General features: G+C 40.0%; 2 protein-coding genes across 2 annotated transcripts in view; one reads left to right on the top strand and one right to left on the bottom strand.

Annotated features, from left to right (window-relative positions):
- The window catches only part of Spdya (speedy/RINGO cell cycle regulator family member A), a 54,343-nt gene extending 48,358 nt beyond the window's left edge, over nt 1-5,985 (top strand). The window contains exon 6 of the mRNA XM_063230425.1: nt 5,894-5,985. Within this exon, the coding sequence (XP_063086495.1) occupies nt 5,894-5,985 (92 nt within the window). The remainder of the gene's footprint in view (nt 1-5,893) is intronic.
- Nucleotides 276-22,123, bottom strand: Trmt61b (tRNA methyltransferase 61B). Its single transcript, XM_013156022.3, has 7 exons — nt 21,100-22,123; nt 16,505-16,607; nt 12,589-12,779; nt 7,757-7,848; nt 6,913-7,139; nt 6,370-6,450; nt 276-6,281 (listed from the first exon to the last, which is right to left on the bottom strand). Exons 1-7 carry the CDS (start codon nt 21,811-21,813, stop codon nt 6,247-6,249), a joined length of 1,443 nt encoding a protein of 480 aa, XP_013011476.1. The 5' UTR covers nt 21,814-22,123; the 3' UTR covers nt 276-6,246.
- Nucleotides 22,124-23,298: the final 1,175 nt, after the last annotated feature.

Below are 23,298 nucleotides of genomic sequence, written 5' to 3'. Positions count from 1 at the left end.
CTGACAAACATTTTCTCCCACATTGTGGGTTGTCTCTTAACTCTTGTGGGGTTTTTTTGCAGTGCAAAAAGCTTTTCAGAAGGATGAGATTTCATTTGTTGATTCTTTGCAATACATCTTGTGCACTCTGGGTTTTATTCATAAAGTCTTTGCCTACACCAATGTCTTCAAGAGTTTTACCTACTCTATCTTCTAGCAGATTTAATGTTTCTGTTTTAATATTAAGATCTTTAATCCATCCTGATTTTAGCTTAGTACATGGTGAAAGATATGGGTCCAGTTTTTTAAAAATTTTATTTAAAGAAAGACTAAACAAAACAGAAAATGGGTAGAAATAATACATACTTTCAAAGAAAAAATAAACAGAAATCACTAGTTGATGTTTACATATTGTCCTCTTACAAATAGTTGTTCAAGATACAAAAGTGGAATATATAAAGTGTGAATTAAAATGAGACTGCAAACAGTTCTATTCAACTATCTAACAAAACTTAATAATACAGTTATCAGTCTTATACACTTAAACATACATGCAGTTATCCATATCTTCATTTATGTTGAGATTAAATAAACCAAAGCAGGCTAAAATCACTCTGAACAAAGAATAATAGTATTGCAGGGTTTCACATCATGACACTTTGGGATCAGCACTGGTACTGCAGTGTCTTATTTTCTTCAAAGTATTTGTTCATTTCAACATGTGTCATAAGAGCAGTTCTCATAAACTGTTTATAGGTTCTACGCATGCATGAGTCTTAACGTGTATTTCTATGCTTTCTATATTGGAGAAACAACAAAGCAAGGCAAAACAAAACATATTCCTATAAACATATAAAATGAAAAAGACATAAAACTGCTGTACAAGGAGTTCTACCACGGTTACTGTGTTGTATCTTATCTTCAATAGAATTGGCTATATCATCAGACATAGTATAATTGAATGTATCAGTACATAACAGTATTAATAAAAACACAACTTTGTAGATAGTGTAAGACTACAAAAACAGGTAGTAATCAAACCAGAATGGGTATCATAGTGAATCTTGTCATTTTCAGTGCAGTTGTCTATACTCTTAGACTTGATACTATCATAACAGTTTTGAATAAAATCTGTCGATAACAAACAGCAATCAAACAAACCAGCTTTAACTAAGATCAGTCATGATAAAACAGCATAAATTATACAGAGCTCCAGATTAAGTTAATAGGAAATTAAAGATGATTACTGTGCTATATCCTGATGCTGATGTTTTTGGGGATAGCTGTCTGTGCCCTCAGATCTAGTGCATATAGACCAACTGGGATAGAATATCTTCTGCCGTCTTTTTGAAAACTATCCCTCCCCTTTCACTCCCCCAGGGTGCACTGTGCACTTTTGGGTTTTGCAGGGTATATTAATCTGGGCTGGAGGTTATTTTCTTTCAGGTCTTGGAATATTTTGCTACAAGCTCTTCTTGATTTGATGGTCTGTGTCGCTAAGTCTGCCGTAATTTTGATGCGTTTTCCTTTGTAAGTAATCTGTTTCTTGTCTCTGACAACTTTTAATATTCTGTTCTTATATTGAATTTTTGGCATCTTGATTATTATATATCTGGGTGAGGCTCTGTTTTGTTTGTAGGTGGCTGGAGTTCTGTATGCCTCATACATCTAATGTCATCTCCTTTTCCTATGTTTGGGAAGTTTTCCTTAATTATTACTGTGAATAGCCTCTCTAATTCCTTTGTTTGTACCCCTGCTTCTTCATTCACATTCTTTATTCTTAAGTTATAGATCCTCTTGTCGTCTTCTAGCCTTTGTATTGTTACAGCTTGTTTCCTTGTTATTTTTAAGAAATTTTTCCTTTCATGATCCCACATTGAAAACCTGTCCTCTAGTTTGGATAATCTACCCTTAGTTTCTTTCAAGCATTTTTCCGAGCTTTCAATGGAGTTTTTATTTCCTAGTAATCTCTTTGAACCTGCTTCATGTATTGTATGTTTTCTTTACATTCCTCATCAAATGATTCTCCCCTTTTTTTGTTTCTCCATTCGTCCATCTGTGTCTTAAGAGGCACTTAGCATTTCTTTTATTAATCTATTTATATCTTGCTTTACTTGGTTAAATATTTTACTTTTGAACTTGTCTATGAGGTCCTAAAGATATCTCTTTATGTCCACTGCTGCTGTGTCTGATATTGCATGCTTGCTGTCCTCATTCTCCTTTGTATTTATGTGTCCTGAATCAATGTTCTCAGGGTCGGGGGCTGGGAAATTTTTCTTGTTGCTTCCTCTTCTCATATTTTTTGTTTCTTCCATACAGGTGTATAGAGGAGGCCCCAGTTTCTTTCTTTGTTGGTTATGGTTCTTCTAAAGCACACTTGCTGGGTGATCCTGCCCCCACCAGTGTGCTATTGTGGTGCAACCAGGGGCAGCATATGCTGGCCCCTCCCCTCTGGGTCACTCAAAGTGCTGAGGCCTTCACTGTGTTAGTATGCGCCACATGTTGGGAATTGGTTTGGGATGGCTTATTGGGTCTCAGCCAGGGGCGTGACCCAGGCCAAGCACACCCCACCAATTCCATCTGGGAAGGGAACAACTGACTGAAGCCACTGCTGTTCCTTATTCTTGCCAGTCCTGCCCAGTTCCAAGATGTTGTCCCATTGGAATGGCACCCTTTTCCGTGGAAGGGTTTTATTCCTGGCACTCACTGCAGGTTGATGAAGGTCCTCCTCCAACTCGGCTCTCCGTTGGGCCTGCTGGCCCCCAACCTCAGTGCAACTGTGGTTCCAGTGAGTTCAAATGGCGGGAATCTGGGCAGCTTGGTAAGTCATGGCCGTGCAAGTTCGGGCACCGCAGCAGGAACACTGAACCTTTAGCTGTTCCAATAGTTGCACTGGGACTGCATATTTGACTGGTTCTTCTCACCTTAGTTTCTTCCTGGGTCAAGAGGATCCATCTCACTCTGTTCAGGACTCCCCACGCCGTATTATTTTGGCACCTAAGTTGACTATCTCGGGGAGTCTCTATGGTTTGCTGTTATCTACCCACCACCTTTCCCAGAACTTCCACCATGGGTCCAGTTTTAATTGTCAGCATTGGAAAGCCAATTTTTCCAATACCATTTATTAAAGAGGCTATCTTTTTTTCAGTGAATGTGTTTGGCATCTTGTCAAAGATAAGGTAGCTTAGTGTATTTACAGTTGTGTCTGCATCTTCCAATGTATTCCTTTGATCTTCAGGTCTGTTTCTTTCTTTCTTTTTCTTTTCTTTTTTTTTTTTTTTTTGCCAGTACCACACTGTTTTTATCACAGAAGCTTTATAGTACAATTTCAAATCAGGGATTGTGAGGCCCCCTGTCTTGTCTTTGTTGCCTAGGATCGCCTTTACTATTCTCTTCTGATTCCATATGAACTTTAGGATTATTTTTCTAATTCTGTAAGATATGCTATTGGAATGTTGATTGGGATTGCATTGAATCTGTATTACAGATGGGATATCTCTCCATTTTCTAATATCCTCTTGAATCTCCCTTTTCAGAGTACTATAGTTTTCAATATAGAGGTTTTTTATATCCTTTGCTAGATTGATTCCTAAGTATCTTATTTGGGGGGATGCTATTGTAAAAGGTGTTGTTTCCCTGATTTCTCTCTCAGTGAATTTGTTGTGTACAAGAAGCCTATTAATTTTTGAGTGTTAACTTTGTATCCAGCTACATTACTGAATTTGGTTATTATATCTAGAAGTCTTTCAGGGGAGTTTGGGGGTCTTCTATGTAACGTATCATGTCATCTGCAAATAATTATAATTTAACTTTTCTCATGTTTATTCCTTTTATTTTTCTCTCATGTCTAATTGCTCTAATATTTCCAGCATTATATTGAATAGTGTGGTGATAGTAGACATCCCTGTCTTGTTCCTGATTTTAGCATGAAAGCTTTCAGTTTTTGACCATTTAGTATGATATTGGTTGTTGATTTGCCATAGATGGCTTTTATCAGATTGAGATAAAGACCATCTATCCCAATTTTCTGTATAGTTTTTAATCATGAATGGGTGCTGGACTTTGTCAAAGCTTTTCTGCATTTATTGAGATAATTGTATGATTTTTATCCTTGGCTCTGTTAATATGATGTATTACATTTATGTTTTTAATATCATTTGTGGTATTTCCTGCTTATTCATTGACTCCAGTTAATCTTAAATTATTCTTCTTTGTTCCATCTAGCAGCTGCTGGATTGATTCCTCAATGTTCCCTTGATAGTTTTTGAAAAATCTTTTCTTTTGCTGGTCACGAACTGCAAGCCTATCTTCAGTATCTGAGATCCTATCCTCACACTGGCCTAATCTGCTTCAGATACTTTCAATGGAGTTTTGTTTTTTTTTTTTATTGGTACCGGGGATCGAACTCATGACGGCCTGCTTGCAAGGCAGGTTCTTATGCCGCTGAGCTAAATCTCCAGCCTCCTTCAATGGAGTTTTTATTCTCCTGGATATCTGTTTAAATCTGCTTTAAGGAGTCCATTTCTTTCCTATGTTGTGCTTTCATAATTTGCTTAAGCTTGTCTACTTATTTGTCTTTGTCTGCTCTGACAACAATAAGCATGGTGTGTATATTGGTAATCTCTAGTTATTTAAGAGATTATTTCTGATTTCATTTTTTTCTAGAGCCTCATTCAATTGCTTTGTTACCACTTCATAGAGACCTCATAAGGGGCTTTTGGATTTTCCAGCCTCATCAGCCCCTAGGTTTGCCTTTGGTGAACTTGGTGTCTGAGGTCGTATCTTGTTTAAGTACCTTCTCATTTCTTTTCTTTTTCAGTTTAATTCCTCAAGTGATACTTGTTAGTTGCCAGTGATTTGCAACTTTTAACCATACAAACTAAATTTGTGACCATATAAAACAATTTTATACAGTATATAAGCCCATAATATATCAATTCTGCCCTCAAGGGCTAAGATTCAAAATGGATTAAAGAGAAAACAGAAGTGGGAAAAGAGAAAGAGATTACAAGTAGGTTGGAGGACAAAGATGGATCCCACCAACCTGGGGAAACTGATGCAGAAGACTGAAGGAAAAGAGAGCTAGAAGATATAAAAGGTAGAACAAAACCACTTTCACAAGGAGATTCAAAACCATACACTCAAAACTGACATGTCTGGGTGGTCAGGATCTTTCTGGGACCTTGGTACTGGAAGCCACCATATGGGGCATGAGTCCCAGCAGCTGGGGCCTGTTCTGTTTCTTCACCTACTTAGCAAAGCTTTTTATAAAGTTCTTTACAGAATGTGTGATATATAGTAAATGCAAAGTAACTGATTTTCAAAAATGATTAATAAGCCCTATCCCTAAGTAATTCATGTCTAACTTATATTTCTACATTTTACTTATATACAGCGACTCTTACAGATGTTCAAACTGGTTAAAAGATTGAGAGGAAAGAGTCAACAGTTATCAGTCTTGGAGTATATAATATAGCTCATGTACTTAGCATGTATACTTGAGGCCCTGGGCTCAATAACCAGAATTTTTTAAAAAGTTACTTTTTTTTTGGTGCCAGGGATCAAACTCAGGACCTTGTGCTTAGCCAGGCAGGTGCTTCTGCTGCTGAGCTAAATCCCCAGCCCAAAAGAGTTAAATGTCTTTTTTTTTTTTCTTTAATCGGTACCAGGGATCGAACTCACGACTGCCTGCTTGCAAGGCAGGTGCTTATACCGCTGAGCTAAATCCCCAGCCCCAAGAGTTACATTTCATAAAAAAATAGTTTTAAAGTTAACTATACCTTTCCTTAGTTTTATCAATAGTTTTACTATAGCCCAAATTTTATTATTTTTAAATTATGCACAAACCATTAAAATACATATTTAAAATATACAGGTACAGAAAATTTATCTTAAAGTGCCTATTTTATTTCAGTAGCAAATGAACATCAAGCAAGCAAAGAAAAGAAAACTAACTTCATGAAGAAAGATAATTCTATGGAGTGGTTTACAAGCAATGAAGAATAAGAGTGTTCAATTAAAGCAACTTGGAATCATTAGCTACAAAATGTCAAATGCAAGACAAATGTCAAAATGGGACATTTAAGCAATTTTGCAGGGTTACACAGCTTTCTTTGGCTTTTTTTTCAAACTTCTATGTAAAAGTTATACAAATCATAGTAATAGCTAAAAAAAAAAATCTAAAAGTAGTGATTAGCAATATAAAGTTCTAGCTTGATACTCTTTCGTCTTCAAATCCATTGCTGTCATCTGAAATCCTCAGTTAAATTATGGTTTGACCTTCCTCAACTTAATAAGGAAAGCTAATTTAAAAGAAGAAAAAATTAATGTCATTACATTGCATTAATCAGAAGACAAAACCACTTCATATGTATTGAAAACATTACTCACCTGTATGACCACTTTGCCAGTGGACAGGTCTTGCAATATAGGGTAAGGGTCCGTATGGGAAATCAGATTGTGATTCTTCTACTGTAGAACAAAATACAGATGTATGCCACATAAAATAATTTGTTCACAAAATTATTAAATATTAATTACAATCCCTTTTGTAAGGGACTTTTTGTTTGTTTGCTGTTTTATTTTTTGAGACAAGAGTATTGCTATGTAGTTTAGGCTGGCCTTGAAATCACTATGTAGTCTTGGCTGGCCTCAAACTCACAGCAATCCTGCTTCAGCCTCCAGAGTGCTGGGATTACAGCCATGTACCACTCCGCCTGGCTGTCACACTAAAGCATTTGTTTTGGGGCTACTTTGCCAGTTACTGTATTTTGTCCCTTACACATCTTCATTTAACTGAATAAATACCGCATTTTAAATTTTATATGAAAAGTTCCCTAAGGGATGTTTTATTACCTATTGGTCAAGTACACTCAGAAATCCACCCTCCATTTGATAACCCAAACACATACATAAAATAAAATTGAAGCTCACCATGGTTATCCTCTTGAAACAACTCAGCTTCATCTTCAGGTTCCTTCTCAGGATGTAATTGTAAATCTGTGTTGATTTTAGGTTCCACTTTTTTAGGTAAAATTCTGTTTCTGTCTTTCACACGGCAAACCAACCAGTCTCTGACAATGACCTCACTTATCTTTTCACATGAGAGAGCAAGTTCAGAGATGTGAATTCCATCTAAAAGTTCAATAACCTGTGTGATGCTTTCAGAAAGGCAAAAAATGTACTTAACACTTCCACTAATAACTTTTATTTTAAGATCAGTATAATTCATACCTAAATTTAAATGCTAATACCCAAATTTATATGCCACCATTAAAGCCATGCAATTTAGGGTATGTAATGAGTAATTTAACATGTTACATAAAAGTAACAGGGACCATAATTTAATATTACTGTTCATACCGCACTTCTAAAACTTTTCTTCCAACCAGGAGAAATATGCTTCTTATGTTATTATATTTGTAAAAGATGATTTAAACAGGAATATACACTGTAATTTAATTTAGGTCATGCATAATAACAGGCTTTTGTTGTTGTTGTTATTTTGTTTTGTAGACAGGGTCTCACTATGTAGTTCAGGCTGGCCTTGAACTCACTATGTAGTCCAGGCTGGCCTCAAATTCATGGCAATCCTCCTGCCTCAGCCTCCCAAGTGCTGGGATAACAGGTGTGTGCCACCATACCTCGCTGCATTGTATCAGTTTTATGATATGACACACCTTACTCAGTTACAAGAGGAATTTTGGATCCTGTATTTAGGCAAAAGAAAAGTGTATTTTAAAATCATACTACAAAGGAAAATAGTCCCATTACTTACTTTGCTAGGTATACAACACATACACCACCCTGTTTAAGACATGGGTATAAAACAGGCAGTGCCACTTGAGGATTTAACATATCCAAAGCTACCTGTGGGGAGGAAAAGAGAAATGGATCAGTCTAATTCTGTTTAAATAAAACATAGATTTCCTTTTGTTACTGTGTTAAAATGACACACTTTTAGAAAGCAATAACCCAGTTAAGGTATTTCATGTTTTTTAAAAAAATAGTGCCATTAGCCAGGCATGAGGGTATACGCCTGTAATCCCAGTACTTGGGAGGCTTAGTCCAGGAGAATTGCTGAGTCCAAGGCTGGCTTCAACTACATAGTGTAAACTACACAGTGTGAACCTGTCTCAAAAAACAAAACGAGGGGCTGGGGGTTTAGCTCAGCGGCATAAGCACCTGCTGGGCAAATGCTAAGTCGTGAGTTTGATCCTTGGTACCAAAAAAAAAAAAAAAAAACCCAAGAACCAAAAAAAAACCCAAAACAAAACAAAAACAATACCACTAGCTGTCACTTTACTGCTTTCTAAAGAGTATGCTCAAAGTATACAACCTTTAAAAAAAAGTGGGGGAGCTGGGGATTTAGCTCAGTGGCATAAGAACCTGCCTTGCAAGCAGGCGGTCATGAGTTCGATCCCCAGTACTGATAAAAAACAAAAAAAAATTATACAACCTGTCCTAATACTTGATTATACATAAAAATCATAATGGTTTGTCTTGCATTTGGCAATATTAATACAGGAATCTTTCTATATACAAAAAGAAGACTTCTGTATTATCAGTATTGTCAACTGTAAGACATGTCATTACAACATAAAAAATTAAAAATAGGGCTGGGGATTTAGCTCAGCAGCATAAGTACCTGCCTTGCAAGCAGGCGGTCGTGAGTTCGATCCCCAGTACTGATAAAAAACAAAAAAAAATTATACAACCTGTCCTAATACTTGATTATACATAAAAATCATAATGGTTTGTCTTGCATTTGGCAATATTAATACAGGAATCTTTCTATATACAAAAAGAAGACTTCTGTATTATCAGTATTGTCAACTGTAAGACATGTCATTACAACATAAAAAATTAAAAATAGGGCTGGGGATTTAGCTCAGCAGCATAAGTACCTGCCTTGCAAGCAGGCGGTTGTGAGTTCGATCCCCAGTACTGATAAAAAGGAAAAAAAAAATTAAAAATATTTGGGGTCTTGTGAATTTCTCTTCCTAAAATCTATAAACTTAAATACTTTAGTTCAATTTTGGCAATAGAAATTCATATTACTTTGAATGTTTTAGCCAGGCATAGTGCTGCATACCTGTAATCCCAGTACTTGGGGGGCTGAAGCAAGATCATTGCAAATGTGAGGGCAGCCTGGGCTACGTAATTAGTTCGAGGTCAGCTTGGATTACACAATGAGACCCCATTTCCAAAAAGAAAAAAAAATTCTAACATTCAATGGAAAAAGCTCTGAATAAAAATTTTACACAGTCTAGGCAGGGATTTCGCTCAGTGGCTTAAGTGCCTGTGTGGCAAGCATGAGGTTATGAGTTCAATGCCCAGTACCAAAAAAAAAAAAAAATTTTTTTTAATTTTAGAGTCTAAAATTCATGAATCATGCTCCTTATTTTTTCTTTCTTTATTCAATTGTAGAACACAGGGCTGTATTCACAAAAGAAGCCAAATAAGTACAATGAGCAAATAAGTGACTGAAACTTTCAAATAAAGCATTAAAAAGTAAATCCAGGGCTGGGGGTTTAGCTCAGCGACATAAGTGCCTGCCTTGCAAGTGTGTGGTCATGGTTTCAATCCCTGGTACTGATAAAAAAGAAAAAAACAAAAAAAAAAGTAAATCCAGTCAAAATAGAAAACAAAGTTAATATTTATCACTTTCTCCATGTTAAGCATCTTGCCAAGTGGTAAAGATATTAGAGCTTACATTCTGTTTCTTGGGGCTTATACTCTAAAAAATGGACAAATAAAAACCCAGTAAGTATATAATATATAGGACAGAGAGAAATGAGTACATGAAGAACTGTGTAACAGACAACAGAGTAAGAGGGACAGGGAGTGATGGGGGGAGCTGTCATTTTCTACACAGGCTGATCAGTGAAGAGACCCTGAGAAAACGATTGGTTTACACCATGGATGTTTAGGTAACAAGTAGCACCAGGCAATGAAAATAGTAAATACCACCGCTCTGCGACAGTGGGCTCCTGGGGGGCCTGAAGAGGCCACTGTCACTGTAGTGGAGACAAAAGGAGGGAGACTGCAAGAGACGAGGTCCAAAACAGAATGGGAACGGTATGGGGGAGGAAAAAAGGGGGGCAAAGAATCTCAGGTTTTAGCTTTACTCAAATGTTTTAATAACTGATACGATCGGATTTTGTTTTTTACTTTTTTGTGCATGGTAAAAACGTATAAGCATACAGTTTTGCATCTTTACCCGTTTAAGTACATGGCTCCATGGCATCAGATACCTGACTTATTCTAAACCCTATGCACTGAAGACCACGAGAAGGAAAGGAAGCGCACAGTGGTGCAGTGTAAGGGCAGAGCCAAGAAACCTGGCGGGCCTTCCACTGCTCTGCTCCCAGCGAACAGCATCATTCGTCTGGCCACTCAACTCAGAAAGTTACAGTCATAACTGAAAATTTATCTCAGGAAAGCAAATTTGTAATACAGTAGTATGAACCTTGAGTATTAAACATTATCTGTTATCAAGTTGATACATGGGCTGGGGATTTAGCTCAGAGGCATAAGCACCTGCCTTGCAACCGTGCAGTTTTGAGTTCAATCCCCGGTACCAAACAAAACAAAACGAAACAAAAAAAAGACGTTGATTATGACAGAAAATTTGTGTGTGCACGCATGACAGAGAAAAAGAGGGAAAGACACACGGCCAGCAGATCCCAGAGGAACAGAACTATCTCACATGTTCGATTGAGACCAGACACCATGCTAATTCTCCGCTTTAGAAGGCAATTAATGATTACAATTCTTGGGGCTGGGGAGGTGGCTCAGTGGTAGAGCTCCTTCCTTGCATGCACAAGGCCCTTGGTTTGAGCCCTAGAACCACAAAAAAAAAAAAAAAAAAAAAAAAAAAATCTTCCTGCCTCAGTCTCCCAAGTGCTGGAATTACAGGCGTATTCCATCACATCTGGCAGCCAAATAGTATTTTTATCAACTGCCAGTTTCTTTTTTTTTTCTTTGTCTTTTTCCTTTTTATCGGTACCGGGGATCGAACTAAACTGCCAGTTTCTAACAATCCAACCTTTTCTTAATAGTTCTATATGAGGATTTTCAGTTTTGTTTTCATTTTGGGTTTTTTTTTTTTTTGGTTCTGGGGATCGAACTCATGACCTCGCACTTGCCAAGCAGGCACTTATGCCGCTGAGCTAAATCTCCAGCTCCCTATGTTAGGATTTTAATGTAAGCATCAACTATAATTCTTTGGTCCTAGTAATAATTAACTTTCCCAGCACCTAAAACTCCTCCTCCTCGTCTTATATCCTCTCCCATGAACATTCATCTGGTACTGTTTTTGAAAGATTCAACTGAATAAATCTAAAGGAGTATTCTTTTTAGGTCAGGAATCCTTTGGTAGGTTTCTACAAAGCTTTAGCAACACCATTAAGTTGTGGTGTTTCATGTTCAAGCAAAAATGACTAACGTTTATCTCTAATATTACTGTGGATGGTCTAAAATAGAGCCTTTCAGCAGGGAGTGGTGTGCACATCTGTAATCCTAGCATTTGGGAGACTAAGGCAGGATGATCACTGCAAGGTCAAGGCCAGCCTTAGCTACACCGTGAAACCCTGTCTCAAAAATACAAAACAAAAACAATTCTTTCTCTGTTATTAAACTGTATAATGCAAGCCAAATAATGGTAAAGAAAAAGTGTAAACTATACACTTTAATCATATAGCAGATGGGAATCAGTGCTGATAAAAATAATTTTCTCCCTGTAACTTTGCTTCAGTCTGTGGCCATAATGCCCTGAACTTTGCTTCCTATTTTATCAAAATAATCCAACCTTCCAGCAGTCAACTATGAAAAGCAAGTTCTCAGCTTAAAGTACACTCTTTCCCCCTGTCCTTTTATCTTCATACTACTCTACATCTCCCTAATTCAGCCTCTCACTGCTAAAAAACCCTGGACGTGGCTGCGCGTGGTGACACACATCTGCAGTCCCAGCACCCGGCAGCCTGAGGCAGAAGGACCACCAGGAGTTCGATGGCAGCCTGGACCTACACAGTGAGACCCTGTCTCAAAAACCAAAAAGTAACAACAAAATAAAATAAATCCCTCTATTCCACTTTTCTGGAGCTTTGATAACTTCATTAACATGATTAATGAATAGTCCTTTCCACATCCCAACTTTAACTTCTAAAGATGCCTCTTGCTTATTCTTTCTCAAGGGAGGCTATGTGTTCACCCATTTTCACAACTGAGGTTAGATGCTGGGCTCAATACGCTCCTTACTGCTTCCCAATCATTATTCCTTTATATTGCAGATGTTGAGTTCACAACACTTCTCTTCTTGGTCTTTGGTCATTATGCCACATTTATTAACAATTTCAGCATCTAAATCAGTATGTAACTTCCCAGATCTAAAGGCTTTAAGAGGAAAATATTCTTTGCACACCTAGTGCAGGAAACAGAGTGAATACAATAAAGAGCACTGCCTGTGCTACAGAAGCCCGAAGGCTGGGATGCAGCCTAGCAGCAGTGTGTACTCAGCACATGCGAGGCCCTGAGTTCAATCCTAGTTTGCGGGGGGGAGGGGTCCTGTTTTCTTTGTACTCAGAGGACCCACTTTAGAAAACTCACCGCATCGAATGTTAACGATTTTATGTCTTCAGCTGCTCCTGAAATATCCTTGTGAATAAAGTTCACATTGTGGGGCCATTCTACTGCATGACTTAAATTCCATGAATCACGCCAGTGTTTGTAATTCCTCTTTGCCACATCATGATGGTCTTTTCGTATTTCAAAACTTATGACTTGTCCTTGGGATCCAACTAAAGTAAAACAATTCATATGTCATAGTTGATAAAAAGTCTTAAGCATTGATTTTGCTAAGATACTAAACACGCAGAAAAACATTTCAACAGTTCCAGGTTACCAGAGTCTCCCTTCTATCATCCTTCATCCCCAGTCAAACTTCCTAAGTGTCACCCCTCCATGCTAGTTAGTGCCAATTAAGGTGTGCAAGGAACTGGTTTTCAGCACATCATGAGACACACTGTTGCGGGTATGAAACACACCTTCCTTCTTCCTATGTCATTTTAGCAGCTACACTGCCTTTAACAGCTCTTATATTCCACTGTTGGCTATCCCAAAATTTAGCTAACCAGTCACCTACCAATGAATGTCTAGCTTATTTCTAGTCTTTCACTAGTCCAACAAAAGTGCAAGGAACATTCCTCTGCCTACATTCTTATAACAAAAAGTCCTAAAAATGGAATTTCTGGCTCCAGGGGTATGTGAAGTTTTTGTTTTGTAACAATTAGGGCTGGAGATTTAGCTCAGTGGCATAAGTGCCTGCCTGGCCAAGTGTGAGGTCATGAGTTCAATCCCTGGTTACCCCCCCCCCAATTAACAATTATCCTTCAAAAAGTGGTACCAACTTATACTTCCAAAAATATATTCGAGTACTTATTTCTCTACACCTCACCAATAAATAATTATCAAACTTTTTATGTGTATCAATCTAAAAAGTGAAAAAAGTTGGATGTAGTGGTACATGCCTATAATTCCAACACTCAAGAGGCTGAGGCAGGATGATTGCCACGAGCTAACAGCCAGCCTGAATTACAGAGTGAGACCCTGCCTCAACAAGAAAAGTGAAGGAAGTTTACCATCGCAGTTTTAATTTGGAAGAGGTTGAACCTTTACAAACTTAGTTTGTGTTGAACAATGCATCGGTTATTATTGAAGATACATCCACATACCTGGGAGAACAGACCACTGTAGTCTCAAAGAGACACACAGGAAATGCCACAGGGAGCCAGAAGCAGCATGCTGGGGGCACTCAGTGAAAAGGAATGGTAAGCTAGAAGCAGCATTACAGAATTATAGCCCAGACGGCCTTCATGTATTTAAAAAGTATTTGTATGTTCAAATTGTTTAGCATAGTAATAATGCAATTCCAGAAAACACTATTACATCCTTTTTTGGTCTTTTTTCCTTTTTATCGGTACCGGGGATCAACTCATGACGGCCTCCTCACAAGGCAGGCACTTATGCTGCTGAGCTAAATCCCCAGCCCCACACTATTATATCTTAAAGTAGCTGTGATTTGAGTCCATCTAGAGGTTTTCCCAGATCAATCTGTCTACAACGAAGGAAAATTTTAAATTCCAGGATGTATTTTAAAACATAGCTGCAACTCTTCATGTTCTCAGGGAATAAAATTAATGGTAATATAGACTAAATGTCTGGGAGCAATTAATAGAGGAAATATATTCAGCCCAGTGGAAAATACCACTAACTTCTTGATCATTCATGGCCTGGGATTATTCATGCCATGACAGTCCTCTGACAGCAGTAACATGCGACTTCTCCTCCCTGACTCTTTTTTCTTCCCCTGGTCCTGGAGTTTGAACCCAAGACCTTCACACTGAGCTATACCCCCAGCCCTTTTTATTTTAAGACAGGGTTTTGCTTAGTTGCTAAATCACCCAGGTAGGGGTGAACTTGTGATCCTCCTACTTCAGCCTCTTGTAGTGCTGGGATTACAGTGTGCCACCAGGCCCAGCCATAGCTCACAAGGATTTTTTTTAAATAATCTACTTTGTCAAACGAAAGCATACATTTAGGAATCTGTCTTGGTAGTGAAGAAATGACTGCTTGAACTAAGGACAGAAAAAGATCGGAAGAAATAGAAGGAATGTACCATAACATAGTCTGGATTATGTTTGTATATGATGGCAAAAGGCCAAGATGTGTAAGTTTAATGTCAGTATATTTCTATCTGTAAACTTTATAACATCTACCCAGAAAGAGTGCCACGACTGTTTAGGGGGGTCTATTATTAGGTAAGGAAGGAATGTGCATGGGTAGCCAGACCAGCCAAAGCAACCTGACTTCAGAGAGGATTAAATGGTCAAAGGGGGCACTAATAACTGGGCTAACAACAACCAGGAATGAGGTAGTAGAAACATAATTTACGTTTACTACATACCTCTTGTACTTTCTCCAAATGACAATTTCTAGAGACTTTTTAAAAGACATTTTTCATAATCCAGCTTTAACTTAATACCTATTAAGTATGCTTACCATGTATCAATGATAGTGCTGTATTATTTATGAATGCCAATGACAACCTTTTGTCCCTTATCTGCATATAACTATCTCTCAGTAGTGGGCACTCCTGTTCCTCCTATATCAGTGATGGCAAAGCTTTTAGAGAGGCATACCCAAACTGCAACCCAGCAGTCACTAATTTATCACAAAATGTCAACACTGGCCGGGGATTTAGCTCAGTGGCATAAGCGTCCGCCTGGCAAGCGCAAGGTCGTGAGTTCAATCCCGGTACCATCAATACTGCAATTAAACCTGAATGGTACATTGCTGGGTGATGCTGAGGCGACCTGGCTTTCGTGCCAACCGAGAGCTCTGCGTGCCCGCTGTGCCATGGTTCGCTACCACTGCCTTACATTCTCTCACCCTGAATATCCGTCAAGCATTATTATCCATGGATACACATGCACTAAAGTTGTAAGAATACTCAGAGCAGTGTTATTTGTAACACCCAACTCAAATATCCATCAACGGCAGTACTGGTAAGTCATAGTACACAGTAACTAAAATGAAAGAACAGCTCTAAGCAATGGCAGAATCCCAGACATAATGACAAAAGTGGCCAAACACAAAGGTACGTGCTGCATCATCCTATTAGTATAAGGTGCAGGTAAAACTAACTGGCGGTGACCAGTCAGAACAGTGGTTTTCCCTGGAGAGGATGGGGCTCGGAGACATCATGAGGAAGCATCTTGTGTCATAGGGATCTTCTTTACCTTCATCCAGGTAATAGCTACGTAGGCATGGTAACAATATAAAAGTTACCATCTGTGCACTTTTCCGTAGCTATGCTACTGTACTTAAAGCCCAGCTTGACCATGTATGTAATCCCAGCACTCTTGGAGGGGAGGGTGGAAAGGAAGGTAACAAGTTTAAACTAGGGCTGGGGATGCAGTTCAGTGCTAAGGCCTTGGGTTCAATCTCTAGTACCACCAGAATGGGTAAAAAGTAACCTTAAACCAGGCATGGTGGTTGGTGCATTTGTAATCTCAGCATTCCGAGAGGCTGAACCAAGAGAATCATCAATTCAAGCACTGGGTATGGTGCTGCATGTTTGTAATTTCAGCGCTGGGGAGGCTGAGGCAGGACTGGCACAAGTTCAAGGCTAGCCTTGGCTACACAGGCAGATCCCGTCACAAAAACATATTAAAGAGTGTGGAACAGGTGAGAAGCAAAGAAAACGAATCATTAGAAAGTGTAACTGCAACATATGCACAAACTAAAAGAACAGATGCTTCCTTTTGGTTTTGAGGATAATGATATCACAAAGATACACTATGAATATCGTTATCTGAATATCATTATCTCTCTAATGTCCTATTATTATGAAAAAATGGGCAAGCGCAAGGCCTTGAGTTTGATTCCCAGACCAAAAGAAAAAGAGAAACTAGAATGTCTTGAATGTCGTATCACCTACCTCTAGCTCACCCCAATCTCTTACCTGCTCTGGATAAAAATAAGCTCATTCCACCAGAGCCAGAGCCAGCTTCTAAAACGGTATCGCCCGGGTTGATATCCATCATCATCAGTACCACATTCACATCCTACAATGGAAACAGTGTAAGAGATTCAGTGACTAAGAAACACGCACGATGTACCCATTCTATACTATAGTTAAGAAGAGAAAGAAACAAAACAAAGAGCAGATTGAACACTGGCCCTGTCAACCAAAGTTTGTATGACATGGGCAGATTTAACAATCAGCAGCTGTGGTGGTGGCACACACCTGTGATCCCAGCACTTGGGAGCCTTAGGCAGGAGGACCTGCACTACATATCTTAAGGAAAGAGCCAAGAAAATAGAAGTCTGTTCTCAAGCGCTTTCCACTGAATTCAAGGGCAGCCTGAACTACATAGGGAGACTGTGTCTCCAAAAAAAGTCTATTAGCAGCCAAGCTTCACAGCTATGTGGTGGTAGGCCGAGACTGGGGTTTTACAAGTGAGAGGCCAGCCTGAGAAACTCAGCAAAAGCCCATCTCAAAAAAAAAAGAGTGAGGATGTAGCTCAGTGCTCCTTAGATTTAATCCCCAAAACAGAAGGGAAAATAATTCACAAATAAGACAACATTTCAGAATTAGAAAAGTTACAGACAGTAAGAACCATAGGAAGAAAGGAGCAGATGGCCCCAGCTCAAAGATGCAGAGGGGAGAATTTAGAGAAAAAAGCGAAGACAGAATAGACATAGACATTAATGCAGTCTGAGACCTTTAACTTGGCCTGGCAACTGGAGCGCATCACTGCTACATTACAAATGGCATCTTAGGAAGAGTAATCCGGCAGGGCAACCCAGGATGTACTAGAGAGAAATGAGAGGCAGGAAAACCAGCTAGGAAGGCACTGTACATCCTCTGCTTGAAATCCTCAACTTTATTTGTTTGAGCTTTTAATTCAGAATTGAGATAAAAGAATAGATTGGAGGCTGGGAATGGTGGTGCATGCTTACAATCCCAGAACTCGGAGGTTGAGGCAGGAGGATCATTGAGTTCTGGGGCAGCCTGGGCCTATGAAGTGAGTTCAAGGCCAGCCTGAACTGCATTGTGAAACCCTGTTTCAAAGACAACAACAACAACATCAGCAACAAAATAGATTGGAAGACTCAGTTGCCAAATACTATAATTGCTTTTGTTGATGCAATAGGAATGTTATGAATGATGGTAATAAAAGCTGTTAAAACTTTACCACATGCGAGGCTTCTGTAACTATGCAAACTATTTCCACACATTATCTCATTTAGTCAGAATAACAACCTGAGAAAACTATTATCATTTGTGTTACAAAAATGAGAAATCACATTGCTGGGGATGGTGGCACATGCTTGTAATCTCAGTACTCAGGAAGCTAAGGCAAGAGAATCACTACGAGTTCAAGGCCAGCAAGGAGGGTTGGGGATTTAGCTCAGCGGCTAAGTGCCTGCTGGGCAAGTGCGAGGTCCTGAGTTTGAGCCACGGTACCAAAAAAAAAAAAAAAAAAATGGCCAGCAAGAACTAAATAGCAAGACCCTGTCTCGAAAAATCACAGGTTGAGAATTTGCTTAAGGTCACACCCCTAGGAAAAAAAGGAAAGTCCAGAAAGAATGCTGATGTTGAACACTAAAGATCTTGCCATTGACCATTACTCCAAATATTACACCAAGAGAGATTTCGTTTTTTCTTGAAACGGGTGTCGCCATTTAGTTTGGACTGGCCTGGACTCCCTATTTCACACCATGCTCAGCTGAGAGAGAATTTTATTCTATTCTATTCTATTTTTGCCTTTTTTTGAGATAGGATCTCACCATGCAGTTCAGGCTGGCCTTGAACTCACTTTGTAGCCCAGGCTTCTCTTGAACTAACAAGGATCCTTCTGGTTCAGCCTCCTGAGTGCTGGGATTACAGGTGTGTGCCACCACACCTGGCCTGAGAGAGATTTTAAATGCCAGCAATTCTCTTAGCATTGCTCCAATATTGAATTTTTGAAGCTGCTAATAAGCGGCATATCTAATAAGATTTTACTAATCACTTCTTTCTATAGAAGACGTTGCAGGTGAAAATTCTAACAGGAGATTTTCAGGGTCCGTCTGCCTAGTCACAACTAAGTTGTAAATCAAATACAATTTGATGCACACATATACTAATAAATAAAAAAATACAATTTTGCTTGCAGAACTTAACAGGTATAGTTGTATAATTAAAGGCCAAAATGTATTTTGTGAAATGCTGGACTAAGGCTTCAACCAAATGACATAGACACACAATTTTTAAACTGGGTTAGACAAAAAGGTGCATTCCCAAACGTCACCCTTTTGAACATCCACATCCTGTGCCTTGTGTCAGGCTCCTTGGGCAGTTGGAAAGCCCTTGAGAATATACTTCCTTTTTTTCTTGGCTCCTTCAGATAAGATACAAAAATCCTATATATTATTTTCAGAAGACATTTGAACAGAGCTTAGTTTTTGCTTCTTGATATTCTGGCTACATAGTCTCAACATGAGTTTTCCAATTTGGAAAACTCCAATTTGGATCCCACTATATAAACAATGTAACAATTTCAATTCAAAATGTGGATACAGTATCAACACTCACTCATTTCCTGCTCTTTCCAAACATATCTGAGGCTCTTGGAAGAACCTTCTACAGTTATGAAATATCATTCTGCTACTGAGTTTCCTATAGTTATTTATTTAGTGATGCTGGGGATTGAAGACAGGGCCTGTGTAGTGAGCTACATCCATGGACCTTGTTGTTACTTTTTATTTTGATACAGGATCTCATTACATCTCTAAATTGCCTAGGCTGGGCTTGAACTTCCCAATCCTGCTCAGACTCCCAGAGCTCTGGAACTGAAAAATATTCACCAGCACACCTGGCTAACTTTGACTTATTTATTTACTTATTCATTTATTTAGAGAAAGGGTCTCACTCTGTAATTCAGACTGGCCTTTAACTCACTATGTAGCCTAGGATGGCTTCAAACTCATGTCAAATCTCCTGCCTCGGCCTCTTGAGTTGTGGGATTACAGGTGTGTGCCACCATACCTGGCTAACTTCTGGCTTTTAAACAACCATTCTAAACTTAACTTTTTTTTTCTGAAGAGGAATTCTAACCTCTTTCCTAATTAATTCAATAACATAAATCTAATCCTTACCCAAAGGTTTTGATATGGGTTATAGTTTAGTTTTCACTAAGTGATAACAAATTTACTAACTACCCTTATGTAACAGTTATAATCATTACCACAATCATGCAAATCAGCAGAAAAATTAATTAGAAATTTGAGGATTGTTGCCATTTATAGTTCTACTCCAAATTAAAAATGGCAGATAGCTGGATATAGTGGAACATACCTGTAACCCCAGCACTCCCAAGGCTGGGGCAGAAGGATCACCACAAATTTGAGGCCAGCATGAGTGAAGAAGAAAGAACAAAGAGCAAGGAGAAGGAAAAGGAAGAAGAAACCACATTTCCATCCAGAATTTAGATACCCAGACCCTGTCAGCCTAATGCCTCTGGGGAAATTTTTCTGAGTCCTGGGAAAACTTTCTTTTGGTGGGGGTGGGTACATTGAGACAGGATCTTCCTTGGCAGCCCAGGCTGGCCTGGAACTAGTGACCCTCCTGTCCCAGCTTCCCAAGTGCTGGGCTTATAGGTATGGGCCACCATATCTGGACACATTACTTTAATAAATTGACATAATCTTCATTTTACAGATAAAGAAATCACAAATACCAAATGAAAATTAAATCCTGGTTGTAGCCTGGTATGTGGCACAATACTGCAACCCCAGCAGTTGAGAGGCCGATGTAGGATTCCAAATGGAGCCCAGTCAAGGCAACTGAGTGATTTGGCATATCTTGTCTCCAAAAAAGCGTGAGGGGGTGGGGCACTGAGGATGTAGCCCAGTGTGAAGGTCCTAGGTTCAATCTCTAGTTGTTTGAAACAATGGATTTTTTTTATGTTTAGTGTTTTGTTTTGTACTAGGGATCGAACTCACGACTTTGCACATGCCAGGCAGGTGCTAACACCACTGAGCTGAATCCCTGGCACAATGGATTTTCTTGTTTGTTTTTAGACAGAGACTTGCTATGTAGTGCAGGCTAGCCTTTAATCACTTATGTAACCCAGGCTGGTCTCAAATTTATGGAGATCCTCCTGCCTCAGTCTCTCCAGTGCTGGGATTACAGGAGTGTGCCACCACATCCGGTTTGTTTCTTTTTAAAATTAGCCATAAATTATCTCTATTATTATAATGAGAAATTCAAAGGTAGCTGGGTGGGGTGCGTCTACTCTGTACACTGAGGCTGAACCATAAATTCCAGGCCAGTTTGGAAAATTTAGCGAGACTCTCTCAAAACAAAAATAAATAATTAAATAAAAAGGGCTCAGTGGTAGAGTGTTACCTTAGCACGCAGAAAGCTTTGAGTTAAATCTCCAGTATTGTCAAAAACAACAAACAAAAACAACGTTTGAGGTGTGTTTTGAGTACATTAATCAGGACTGTGATACCACAAGCGTTTTTGCTCTTCGTGAAACTCACACGCGCCTAACCCCCTTCCATTACCTTTGGGTATGTTATGGCAGGCCCTCTTTTCATCAGTAATACATAGTCTTCCAATGCTGGCCTCCGCAGCATAAAACGCTTACCAAGAGAACTCGTCAGTATCTGGCCAGGCAACTTTCCCACGATCTTGCTGTACGGGACTGACCCCCACATACTATTTAAGTGTCCAATGTTGCTCAATCTAAATAATTTTTTAAAGTGAGTTTCTCTCTTCCCTGTCTCGGCTAAAATCAGCTCCCCGGCTTGAAAGGGTCGCTCTCTGGAGGATGGGGAGGAAGAAGACACGTAAAGCTCTTCGGCCTCACACGTGGCCCGAGCCAGGGCGGGCAGCGAGGGAAACCCAGGTTCCCAGTGTAGGGAATCGGGCTGGTGCTGCTCTCCGCTCGAATCCCCGCGATCTCGAGGGTCTGACACCTCCTGCAGCGTCCGCGGTCTGAGGCTTTCCAGCGACGAAAGACATCCGACCCCAATGTCCTGGCCGCGGAGCGGGAGAGACGGGCACGACTCTGAACCCAAGGCTTCCCTTTGTGCCGCCTCTCGCTTTGGCTCTGCATCCCGTGTGTCTCTAGGCGAGGACTCATAACACAGTGACCGGGCTTCCCCAAAAGACTGCGGCCTAAAGGGGCGCAGAAATGAATGAGTCCCAAGTCCTGTCCGCCTCCAAAGGCGCCGCAGCCCTAGCAACTCCGGACAGCGGCGCGCGGCACGCAGCATCCTTTCCGGCGCAGGCGCGGTCGCAGGCGAGTGACGTAACGGCTGCGGCTCCGCCTCTCGCCTGGCGCGCCGGAGCTCCGCGTTTGGGCCTCTGCAGCTCACCGGAAGAGGCGCGCGACTGCGCCTGCGCCTGCGAGCCCGGGCGGGGGCGGGCCGTGCTGGAGGAGCTGTCCAAGGGTGCTTTCCTAATCGCGCGCGGGGGCCTAGATTTTCTCCCCGGAAAGCGGAAGGAGTGAAGAATCTGCGCCAGAGCAATGTCCGCCAGCCCTGCCTGGGGACAGGCAGATAAGAAAGACAAGACTTGTCAGAGTGCTGCGTAAATTAAAATCCTCCAGCGGGCTTAGCTCGTGTTGCTCCTAAACACGAGCGTCCGCCCCTGTGAGTCCCTTTTCCCTGGGCTGTGACGCTTATTTGTCCCCCAAATCTACGCCACCCCCGCCGGTGGAGGCTAAGAATCCAGAAAGTTTGATGGGTAAAAGCGACGGCGTTCGGTGTGCACTTATTGATCAGAATGTTTTAAATAAAATATACCATTTAGACTGGACGTAATGGCATACGCCTGTAATCCCAGCATTCGGGAGGCAGAGACAAGAGGATCGCTGTGAGTTCGAGGCCAGCCTGAATTTCATAGTGAAACCCTGATTTAAAAATAAATAAATAGGAGCTTCTGGCTCATGCCTGTAATCCCAGCACTCGAGAGGCTGAGGCAGGAAGATCATTGCGAGTTCGAGACCAGTCTGGGCTACAAAATGAGCTCAAGGCCAGCCTGAACTGCACAGCAAGACCCTGTCTCAAAAAAAAAAAAAAAAAAAAAAAAAACGGAATAGAAGCTTCTTAAAATACAAAATGGTATCTTTGGGAAAGTTAACATTAAATACCGCTAGCCTGTCTCCTTAATACTGACTTCAGAAGTTTGTTGTGAGACTGGCACGTTATCTATTAATCACTTTATCCATCCATCTATTCATCCACCCATGCATCCATCCACCCATCCATCTTCGGTACTGATGATTGTAGCGCTGAGCTACATCCCAGTCTGCAATTTAGGATCCTCCTGCTCAGCTTCAGGAGTTGTTAGTCTTATAGGTACCATCAACACGGATTAGAGTCTGATTTAAATTTACAACTCTGTTAGAAATAAGTGTTCCCGGGGCTGGGGATTTAGCTCGGCGGCATAAACACCTGCCTTGCAAGTGTGTAGTCGTGAGTTCGATCTCCGGTACCGAGAAAAAGAAAAAGACAAGACATTAAAAAAAAAAAAAAGTGTTCCTGTTTGGTACAAAAGGATCCTTATTAAGGGAGTTAAATGATATGGGCAGGATCCCTGACAAGATAGCTGACAGAAACGGCAAAGTTTCCTACATAGGACAAATACCTTCGGCAACCCTTGCTCTTTGAACTGTAACGCCCTTTTTATAAAGATTTGCCAACAGTGCAAATTGAATTTTTTTTTCAGTGCAATTGAACTTAAAATCCCAGAAGGTT

Source organism: Cavia porcellus, unplaced genomic scaffold, assembly GCF_034190915.1.
Source record: "Cavia porcellus strain 051 isolate PalLab524CR breed Dunkin Hartley unplaced genomic scaffold, mCavPor4.1 scaffold_1, whole genome shotgun sequence".
In the NCBI taxonomy this organism is placed as follows: Eukaryota; Metazoa; Chordata; class Mammalia; order Rodentia; family Caviidae; genus Cavia; species Cavia porcellus.
This window is presented reverse-complemented; position numbering and strand designations above follow the sequence as displayed.

Bases quoted from the DNA above. Each gene is read 5' to 3' on its own strand.
- Trmt61b (XM_013156022.3), bottom strand. From the start codon at position 21,813: ATGCTGCGTGCCGCGCGCCGCTGTCCGGAGTTGCTAGGGCTGCGGCGC. The intron at 7,140-7,756 runs GTAAGTAATGGG...CCTTTCTGAAAG, and splicing joins TGTGTTGTATACCTAGCAAA to CATCACACAGGTTATTGAAC. The intron at 6,451-6,912 runs GTGAGCTTCAAT...TTTGTTCTACAG, and splicing joins GTTTCAAGAGGATAACCATG to TAGAAGAATCACAATCTGAT.